At 44.3% G+C, this 10,785-nt stretch overlaps 2 protein-coding genes across 24 annotated transcripts in view; one reads left to right on the top strand and one right to left on the bottom strand.

Annotated features, from left to right (window-relative positions):
- The first annotated feature begins 6 nt into the window (after positions 1 to 6).
- NDUFB9 (NADH:ubiquinone oxidoreductase subunit B9) lies at positions 7 to 3,386 on the top strand. The gene is made up of 3 exons (XM_008934554.3): positions 7 to 190; positions 2,026 to 2,139; positions 3,154 to 3,386. The coding sequence occupies exons 1-3, from the start codon at positions 65 to 67 to the stop codon at positions 3,283 to 3,285; spliced, it is 372 nt and encodes a 123-aa protein (XP_008932802.1). The 5' UTR covers positions 7 to 64; the 3' UTR covers positions 3,286 to 3,386.
- Positions 3,387 to 7,019: 3,633 nt separating this feature from the next.
- Positions 7,020 to 10,785, bottom strand: part of MTSS1 (MTSS I-BAR domain containing 1) — a 124,578-nt gene continuing 120,812 nt past the window's right edge. For 21 of the 23 annotated variants that reach the window (XM_018076908.2, XM_018076914.2, XM_018076901.2 and 18 more), the window contains 3 exons: positions 9,978 to 10,142; positions 9,472 to 9,634; positions 7,020 to 8,248 (listed from right to left, as the gene is read on the bottom strand). In XM_018076908.2, coding sequence (XP_017932397.1) covers positions 7,557 to 8,248; positions 9,472 to 9,634; positions 9,978 to 10,142 — 1,020 coding nt within the window. In that variant the 3' untranslated portion in view covers positions 7,020 to 7,556. The remainder of the gene's footprint in view (positions 8,249 to 9,471; positions 9,635 to 9,977; positions 10,143 to 10,785) is intronic. The other 2 variants (XM_018076946.2, XM_018077011.2) reach the window with 1 other exon arrangement.

Raw genomic sequence — 10,785 nt, 5'->3', positions numbered from 1 at the left:
CAAGTACCGCTACTTCGCCTGCCTCCTGAGGGAGCGCTTCGATAAGAACAAGGATGTGAAGGACATGGTGAAAGCCACCCAGCTGCTGAGGGCGGGCGAGGAGGAGTTCTGGGCCAACCAGCACCCCCAGCCCTACATCTTCCCCGACTCCCCCGGGGGCACTTCCTACGAGAGATACGAGTGCTACAAGGTAAGGTGGCCTGGGATGTGTGAATTGTTGCACTTGCTTTGCTCTTCTTTTAGCGAATATAACGTGAGCAGCCCTAGGGCCGCAGCTTGGCTCAGCTGCTTGTGTGGGAGGGGCTGTCCTGCTTTTCTGATTCCTGAAGGTGGAGTTTGCTGATCTGTCCGAACACAGCTGGTTGCGTGCTGGTTTGGGTTGGGTTGAGGGGTTTTTTTGGTATGATAATCTGCCGTTTTGCCCGGTGGAATCTGCCCCGCGGTGGGTCAGGCGGGCACAGGGAAAGGCTGGAGCTGAGCTGTGGGAGGGAACAACGCGGAGGAGGCTGTGCTGCCATCTGAGAACTGCCTTGGTTTCTCTCTGGTCTGCTCGGGTGTCACCTTGGCTGTGGGGGGGACTTCCCTTCACTCGGTCCCATCATTCTTCCAGCGTTTTCAGTAACGGTACAAGTTAATAATTTCCCCTGATATGCTGCAGTGTTTGTGCGCAACTGTGTGACAGGAGCTGTGCCTGAAAATAGAAACCTTATATTTAGTTTTAAAGCACTTCTACAGGCTTTGACCATCTCGATTGTTCTGTTTAGAAGCAAAGACACAGGTTTCATAGAAAAACATGGAGCTTTTGCTTTCTTGGCATCAGCTTTTTAATGCTTTACAAGAAGTTAATACTAACCTGAATTGGAAAAAAGTGCTGGTGCAAGACTGGGTCTGTTCAAATCTTTATGCATAAGAAGCCACATGAAGGGAAAAATAGGATGTAGATTTATGAGAGGCAGTAAAAAGAATGTCTGAGTGAAAAGGGAAGAGAAGGACTTAAGCTTATGCCAACGTCAAGGGCCTTAGCAGTAGTAGAGGTAATAGTGAGAGAGAATCTGGTCAGAAAAAGGCCTGTTGAGCAATAAATGGTCAAGATTAGTCTTCATACATAAATAAAAACTGGATTATGCTCTCTTTTCTTTGCCCTGTTTGCTGTGCTAAAGTTGTCTGTTAACAAAATAGCATCACAAGGATGGTTATATCTGATATATCAGTGACTGTCCATCATGGGTGCTGCTACAAAATGTAATTTTTAGATCTTGGGCTCTTTGATGGTTGGTTTTAATTGTAGTTTGGTGTATGTGGATATTTTTTTACAATAGCAGCTCTGCTATTTCTGTTCACTCAAAGGTTTACTCAGTGATGAGAATTACAGCAGGAAACTGAAAGTCTAAATATCACTGAATAAATGATGGTATTGGAGCAACTTCTAAATTTATTTTTTTTAAGAACTTGGTCTTTGGTGGTATTTTGGGGTTGTTTTCTCTTAATCAATGTTCTTGTCTTTAAAATGTAAACATTTAGTGATATCCTGCTGCAGAATTTTGAATTTTGCTTTATTGTTTTCATTGTGTGAATACCTTCGTGGTCAGACCATTATCAAGATTTTAAAGGCCTAATAAAACTGCTCGTTTCCTAGAATTTGTCAAACTGTAATGTTCTGTCTTTGTCAAGTAAAATAAATCAGTAGTTGGAGAGAAGGATCTCTTCTGCCTTTAGGAGAAGTAAGGGAAGAAATGTGATCTTCTCTTCCACCAGAAAGAAATTATTTTGAGAACTTCAGAGTAAACTGAGATGACCTGGGATTTGTTTTGGGATGCTGTGATGTCTTCCTGTGAGTCCTGACCTCTGCCATGTGTCTTGGGACTTGTAGTAGTCAGGTAGCTCTTAAGTGGTGTTTTTATGTAGTACTTCACAATGGACAAAAACCCAGGAAGTAATACTGGCTTCAGTGATTGCATTTCCTTTTTCTGTATGTGTGTACTAGATGTGATTTCATATATATAAAATTATATTTTTCTTTAACAGATTCCTGAATGGTGCTTGGATTTCTGGCATCCTTCTGAGAAGGCAATGTATCCTGATTACTTTGCCAAACGAGAGCAATGGAAGAAGCTGCAGCGGGAGAGCTGGGAAAAAGAGGTCAGTGCTTGCTCTATGCAAAGTAAAGTCTCTTTAGCACACAAGTATTTTGTGTATGTGTTCTTGGAAAAATTATTGAATGCCTACTGCAGTCTCAGTTAGGCTCTGCTGTACTGGAACCCATCAGTGTGAAACACTGACTTGACCTAAAATAGCTACAGAGAGATCTCAGAGCTTCTGAATGGCCGTGAGGGAAATTCAAAGTTAAAGCTGAACCTGCAGCTGTGTTTCAGTTAGTGAGGGCTGTTATAGCAGTTTTGTGGAAAACGAAAACAAAACAAAACAAACAAAAACAAAAACCCCAAAACCAACCAACCAAACTCCAAAGTGGGATGTGAGGAGATTAATGACCAGAGAATTCCTCTTCTGCTGCTGTGGAGCTCTGACACTTTGTTTGCACATTGGAATGTGATGTGCCACAGCGATCGTCGATTGGGAATCGAGACTAATTTCTGGCCAGTTGGGAAAAGTTGATGTTCTTAGAACAGTCCTTTGATTCAGTTGTAGAGAAACAGTTGGATTTTATGGAGTGTGGCACTCTAGAATTAAAACAGGGGCAGCCAGCACTTGTGCTGCTTCAAGAAACGTGCTGAAAACATGTGAGGGGCTGTTGGTGGCGTGCAGGAACACAGGTTTCCTATGGACTGCTGGGGAAGTTGTTCTGGACTTGTAATTATCTGGCAGCTTCCATAGCAGCAGGATAATTCAGCCTGTTTAGTGTAGCAATGGTAGACATGAGTTACATGGAAATAGTGACCTTCTAAGTAAAATTTCTGTTGTAAATCACTTTTTTCTCCTAGAAATTCCTTCTTAATTAGGTAATATGAGCCTGCAGTGATTACTGAGTGGAAGTGAATGTCAGGAAACCTGAACCCTCTCTGTCAGCCAGAGGCTTTACCTCTGGTTCTTCCCTGCAGAAATGGGGAGCCGGTTTTGCTCACTGCCTGGGCACTGAGAGCCACGTTATGGGAATGTGTGTTAATGTGGTACAGCAATTCTCTCTCTTTCTTACAGATTAAGCAGCTGGAGGAAGAAACCCCAGCGGATGGTCCCAAAACTGAAGCTTTGCCTCCAGCTCGGAAGGAAGGGCACCTGCCCCCGCTGTGGTGGCAGTACGTCACCCGGCCCCGGGAAATACCCATGTAAAGGCACGTTGGTCTGTCTGCTGTAAGCAGGTCACATGTCAGTGACCATGTGCTTCTCTAAGTAACACAGAATAAAGCCAAATAAAAGTAACAGAGAAAGTGTTTTTCCTGTACACTGCTCTTCCCTAGCACACTCACACTTCACTGCCAGCCTGTGGAGAAATCCTAGCAGGGCACTGACACCAGAGCAAGTTCTCTGGCAGCTTTCAGAGTTAGAAAACTCAGCTAAGACTGAAAAAAACTGGCCACGCTAAACTCATGTTCCCAGAGAAGGAACGCAAGCTTAAAGGGGTGGGAGAGGCAGATTTAGTGGGGAACTTGATCAAATTATAAGCAACTAAACTGAGAATAACTAGATTAACAGACTGTCTCCCACTGTGGATAAGGTGGGAGGGAGAAGGGCCTGGGGGGAGTGAATGAAAACTAATAATAGTTCATATCAGCTCCATAACTTGGAATGTGATTGTAAATACAGGCAAGGTGTTAAAGCTGGAGTTTCAGGATGGTGACAGCAGCAATGTGCTTTGGGTGCTCCCAGAACGAGGGTATTTCTGACCTGGATTTGGGATAAAGACATCTTGCCCTCCCCACCTCTATAAGCACTTTGCTGCATTTTTCACTTGCATATCAAGTCTCACAAGACATAAATCTTCCTTACAGTGTTGTGCTTTCCTGCATGGATAACAGTGCTGTGGAGCACCAGAAGCAAGCTGATTCCCCTATAAACCGAATCCCAGTTAACACATGTGGGCTGCTGAGGAATATGGCTCTTGTGTGCTCATTCACGGGCCTGCATGACAGTGAACTAGGGACAAAAAGCTGTTTGCTTCTGGCCACGTTCCCAAAGCATCCATACAAGAAACAGGAAGTTTTGGTAACACTTTCACTTACCACCTTGAGAGGGAACAGATGGGATACAGCCACAGAGTGAAAGCTCATAGGAAAACCTGGCTCTTCAGCTGTTTTCCCATTTTTAGGGCTAGAAGAGAGGAGATCTGAGTTGCCTAATCTGACACAGCCTCCTTTGAGCATCCACCTGCTCCACCATGGGCTCCTGCATGGGCTGCAGGTGGATCTCTGCTCCACCAGGAACCTCCATGGGCTGCAGGGGCACAGCTGCCTCACCATGGGTTGCACCACGGGCTGCAGGGGAATCTGCACTGTGCCACCTGGTCTCCTTCCTCACTGACCTGAGTGTCTGCAGGGCTGTTTCTCTCACATACCCTCCAACTGCTGTTGCAGTGACACAGCAACATTTTCTCCTTCTTAAATCTGTTATCCAGAGACACCACCACTGTCACTGATTGGCTCGGCCTTGGCCAGCAGTGGGTCTGTCCTGGATCCGGCCGGCACGGGCTCTGTTGGACATGGGGGAAGCTTCTGGCAGCTCCTCAGAGAAGCCAGCCCTGCAGACCCCTGCTACCAAAACCTGGCCATGCAAACCCAACACAGTGACAAATGGAAACCTTTAGACAAAAATGAACCCATCACAGTGGCAAGGAAATAAACCGGGCCACTGTGTGGCAGCTGGAAGAAGGACCAGCGTCCTCCCCACTGCCTTTGTTGCTGGGAAAGGTGAATTAAAAATTGTCTTCAGTCACTTGGGGGCCTGTGGGAGATGGTGCTGGTGGTGTGTTTGATGAATTCTGGCTGTAGCACAGGCAGTGCTGACAGCAGCAATTTTCCTCCTCTGGCATAAGGAACTGAGGTCCATCACTGAAGTGGATGCACAAACATGCTGAGTTATCTGTGCTTCCTGGCCAGGTAAGAACAGTGAGGTGCAGGGAAACGTCATCAGTTTCTATTTCACTGGAATTTTCACTGTTAGTACTGCACTTCTGTTCTGCTACTACCCTGCCAGTGCCACAGCTACATGCAATTTTATTTACTTATTTTTTAATTCTCTGTTGCTTCTATAACACGCAGATGGAACCTGCGCCATCCTGAGAAGTCTGAGGAAGGGCACCATCGATATCCAATGGTCTGGAAGCAGAAAGCCTTTAAGACAGAAGTTTTTCAGCAGTTCTTTATTTATAATGTAGGCTTAAGCAATCATTACAATGTAGAAGGGAGACACACTTACAGCAATTATTTATACCAGTTTAGAACAAAAAACTGCACAGGGAGAGGTCAACTCTCAGTACAAACTAGCAACTAAACCACAATAATTTACCATTAGAAACATTTTATTTTTTAGCTGTGACACTGCTTTTACAATATGCAAAAACACAAACAATAGAACTATCCAAAGTGTTTTGTCACATTCTTTCTACATTGAATTTGGCAACATTTTATATTAAATTTTACTGATTATACTAACGTTTAAGAACTAAACAAGTGAAAAGCTGTACTTGGGTACAGTTACATCCATTTATTTCAAAGGTTTAAATAACACTTTTAACTATTGAGATTATCTCCTAGCAGTTTTTGTTTATGCAAAAACCATCTCAAAGCCTCATTTGCACAATGCATCAGCTACTGTATCAAGATTGGTGGGCTACACCACAGGCACTACTGTTTATTATATTCTGTTATAAGGAGCTTGTTTTTCAAAGAAAGGAAGGTTTAATATTTTCTAAGAATCATGCTTTTTTTTTTTGCTTTTTGCTTTTAAGCCATAACAAAAAAAAAAAGGTTAGCAAGCACAGCAGTGTAAAATGTCATATAGAACACAGTGACTACACAGTTACTAGAAGTTTCACATCCAATGCATTTATGTAGTAAAGCATAAGAGGTCATGGAGGCAAATCTAGAGCCAACAGAAATCTGCAGAGCATGTGGTGAAAACCAGCCCCTTATTTGTATTATTTGGTGCATTTTTAAACAATCCCGGATCCTCAAGCCTGGTGTCCATCCACACGTGGGTCTGCTGTGGGTGGGCAGACAGCATCCTTCTGGATTGTCTGATGGGAACACGTGTCATGCCAAGGGGTCTGCATATTTCTGTTGGCTTTAGGAGATGGGTATTGCAGCAATAACTTGCTTTTACTTTAAGGAAAAAATCCAACTCTTAATGATTCTATCAATAGCATTCCAAAAAACATGACTTAAAGTACAAAAAAAGAGAATATAGTGGTCAGACTCCCAGTATTATCAAAAAACCAGTATCTCTCCCCACCCCCCACCCCTCACCCCTTTCTTTTCGGTATTTAAGAAAAGCCAATCAACTGCCATTTAAAAGAAGTTAAGAAAAACAAGCCCCTGTATTGGAAAGAAACATTTGCTGTTTATTAGATCACAAGCTGGTTACACCTGTCAATTTTAAGTGTTTTCTCAAAATAGTTGGGCTTTCCAAAGTGCCCAGCCTGCTGGGCACAGTCAGAAAAAGGCATTTTGATAATATCTAAGAACTCCCTGCTTGCATTTTAAAAATGTTTTCACATTTGTAACTGCCTTAAGCCTGTTGTCCTGGTTTGTATTCAGCAGAAGGATGAGCAGAATGAAACGTGAAGGTGGAAGAACCAAGCCTACACAGTAAAGGCTGCATGCATGTGACTGAGAGTTGTTGCTGTGCAGTCAAAAAAGAAATGTGGAAAAACCCAGTCTTAGAACACCCTACAGAAACAAAACACTGCAATCCAATATGGCTTATTCTGATGCATTTACCATGAAGCTACTAGTAATCCATCCTACTAGGCTACTTTTGTGCAACAGCATCTGCTATTTTGATGGCATCTCCCTCCCCCCACTACCCCCCCAATAACTCTACCAACTGCAGGTTTCTTCCTTGCATTATATATTGCTTTCATTGTCAATTTTTATTCTTCCTTGTCAAACTTTTTTTTTTTAATACTTAAATGAGGATTCGTTCCTTACAGCTTGACTTAAACTGTAGGAAGTCCCATTGTTTTGTTTTTTTAACCTCACTATTACAAGGAGCTCTACAAAAGCTTGCAAAAAAGCCAAATTTTCATTAAATCCCTTTGCTGAAGTTAACTACTCAACATTTTTTTTTCTCCTATGATTTAAAACTTTACAAAGAGAGTTATAAAAAAGGTAAATGGGATTTGGCACCTTCAGAAAAAATTAAAAGTGTAACTTAGATCAAAAAAATGCAAGAAAACAAAATCATTGATATTTACAAATTAAAACACCAGTGAAGATTATGCCTTACTATGCTCTTTCATTTGTTTTCTCTTTTAGAGTACTTTCAGACTGTCTGTTACCGAGTATCTTAAAAAAAATCACTGATTACAGATTGGAATGGGTAGAGACAAATTGGTTTCTCACAGTTCCTTCTCGGCGTCTGGTACTCTGGCAGCTTCCTCACTCCTAGGAAATACGAGGTGCTGAGCGATCATTCGTGGTTGTCTTCTTCAGTTTGACACCGCGCCGGATGGCGTTCAGCATATCCCCACCCTGCGGGGCGTCCCCAGGACTCAGCTCCCCGGGATCCAGCTCTGCCTGGCCCACAGGCGCCAGGGTGCCGACCCCATCCCGCTCGCTTTCCTCCCCCTCGCTCTCAGGAACCACCTGCCTCTGCTCCTCGGCCACGCTCAGTTTCTGGCTGGACGATGGAGGGTTGACAGACGCCTGTCCGCTCCACGAGGGCACGCTGGTCACACCTTGTCCACCATCTCCTGCTGCCGGAGACTCCGGACCTTGCTCGGGACACTCTTCAGTCCCAGCGAGGGCGCCAGGCAGTCCGCCCGGGATGTCGGGGACAGTTGGTGTTTTGACAGGAATCACTGGTGTCTTGATGGGAATGGGCCCTCCCCCGATGGTGCCGCGCCGGACGGAAGGCTTGGTGGAAGGGGTCCGTCGGATGGTGGCGACGCCGGGGGTGACGATGACCGGTCCCAGCGTGGTTGGCAGACCTGCGGTGGAAGCAGGACGCTTGGTTTGAAACATTCTGCGATAGGACTGGCTAATGTCACTGTTTCTTGGGATGGTGGAAGATTTGTCAAACTCTTGTTGTTCTGCCTCCTGGTCACCACTCACAGAGAAATAATCATAATCTGAAACTGATGCCAAAAGACAGAGTTAGGAACACACTGGAGCAGAGAGCTGAGTCACGTCAGTAAGTCTAAAGTGTGTATATATAACCAAAAAGCCTGGAGATCAATAAGCATTAAGAGTGGTTTCACCTTTAGGAGGAAGAAAGCCTGAGGTTCCTGTGCCCAAGATCCACAGACTGTGTGACTGAAAGCACCACAGCAAAATGACCCTACAGCTGCAGGGTGCCCATGGCTCTTGTGAAAGAGAACAAGAACTGTACACACTCAGTCCCTTCTCCAAACTAATTAAGTAACTAAGACTCAATATTTGTTGCCAACATGAACATATCAAAACCAGCATCCTACAAGCCATATACACCACTTACAAAATGTACTTTTGATTAGGCAAGTGGGGCTCACGGGACTGTGTACCAGTGATTTCAGCAGCAAATTTGCTTATTTTACAAAGTAAATCCCAGCTGTCAGCTCTGAAAACTCAGCCTCAGCTTTAATAATTGCATCAAGTTCCTTCCTCTTCACATAAGTGCTGAGCCAAGCTTGGCCCTCCGTAAGCCCTGCTGCCTCCTGTGACTGCACAGCACAACCATTGCAGCTGAGCAAACGAGGAAGGTTTGAACTGCAAACACCAAACTCCTTCCCTCTGAGGTTGTTGTTGGTTCTGAAAGAGGGTACAAAACCCAGCACCTTACTGCAGCCTCCCAGCTACACCCAAATTATGGTCTCCAATGGATTCTTTTTCCAATTACAAAACTTCTGTTTAGGCAGGAAATAAAAGGTCACAAAGAGAAACCAAGAGCAGATTCAGAATGCAGATGGAACACGAAAGCAAAGCTCCTGAGTGTGTATTTGCTGAGACAACAGCTCACAAAGGACACTGCTACCACAAGAAGTGTATGATGCAGTACCAGTGTCATTCCACTCAACCTATGAAATTTAATTTCAGGACCTTCTTCAAAATGGTGGCATCCTTAACCTGAAACTCATTTGAGTAATGCACAAGAAAATACAATCGTTCAGTACACTATGAAGTAATCCAGATTTTTTGTAGTTAATAAATCCAGGCTGCATTTCAAGCTGCAAAAAACTTCACAGCAGAATGTTCAGCCTTTCTCCCCAGCTGATGACAAAGCCAGTAACAGCTGCTGGAATAGAGCTCCTTGGCACCATGGGGTGAGTGTATGATGGCCATGTGGGAATGCTCTAAAAAGGAACATCTCTTGGACGGGTACCTTGAGATGGGATCGTGTCCTCTGAACAGCACGGAGTTGTTGTTTGGGTGCTGTAGCCACTGGAGCACTGCAAGGAATCCCGACTGCTCCTCTGGGTGTCCAGCTGCAGTCCCCTTGACAGAGCCAGCGCCAGCTCCTCGCAGGCCTCCATCTCCTCACCCTGCTGCTTACACACAGAAAGAGACTCATTACGCCTGTCACCTTCACCCACGCTTAGGTGCCCCTCCTCCCCAGAAGAGCTTGTCACCATCACAACCCAACAGATTGTGCCCAACCACTGACTTGGGCTAGGAAACAGATGCCTCTTTGGAGGACGTTGCCCTACAAATGCTAACACCCAACAGCGTATTCCCTCACGCCCACAGGATTCCCACTGACCACACCACCACCCCAGTACCCCTTCCCGGGTGAACATGTGCCAGCATAAAGCACATCAGAAGTACTGGCAGGAGCCAGCACATCCGCTTCCCTTGCACCAAGCATTGTATTTGAAATTAGAGCTTCACCCTTGTGGCAGCTGAGACCGTCATGCTCCGAGGTCTCTGGGCCTCCTCAGGGGTCACAGGGGCCCCGCTCTGAGCTCCTCCATTGAGATCTGGTTCGCGCTTCTCTTTGCGACGTTGCAACGTGTTCACCATCGGCTGATCGTACGGGCCCGGCTTGGCCCAGTCCTAAGGAAACACACTTGTTAGTGACAGCTTCCATCAGTAATTGTGCTTTAATTACATGTGAGACTACGCAAAAGGACAATTTTAATGCACCAGATTATGTACCAAACTGCATATGCCTTTCTGAATCAGGTGAGGAATAAATTAATTTTAAGGATATTAAAAATCTTCATTTATAAAATCTATTTCCTTTATTAAAGGGAATCTAAATTTCCTATTCTACCTAAATGTTCTTATATGAAGATATTTAACATTTTGATACTACAGTCTTATCTAAATGAAATTCTGTTGTGACAAAGCCTACATTTTCAGAATTTCAAGTACAAAAATCACTTGCACATAGCAGAAAATACACATGCATGTTCAATCACCAATGTAACTGCTCTAGATGTACACAGATTCTAGTATTACATGCTGTTATGCATGTCTTTAGGTCTGAAAAATTAGGCTTGAACAGATTTTTGATACACATTAGAGGAGGAAGTTACTCTGAGTAATCTCTCAGTTTACTTACTAGCTGAAATTGAGTTTGTAATGATGATCTGTACCGAGGAAAGACTAACTTTACTCTGAACTACTGGTACTAAATTTGAAACAGAAATTCCTCAGCGAAGACAGTATTCACTCAGGGCTCTATTAAGCAAAG

This window comes from Manacus vitellinus, unplaced genomic scaffold, assembly GCF_001715985.3.
Source record: "Manacus vitellinus isolate BGI_N305 unplaced genomic scaffold, ASM171598v3 scaffold_1_pilon, whole genome shotgun sequence".
NCBI classification, from domain to species: domain Eukaryota; kingdom Metazoa; phylum Chordata; class Aves; order Passeriformes; family Pipridae; genus Manacus; species Manacus vitellinus.
This window is presented reverse-complemented; position numbering and strand designations above follow the sequence as displayed.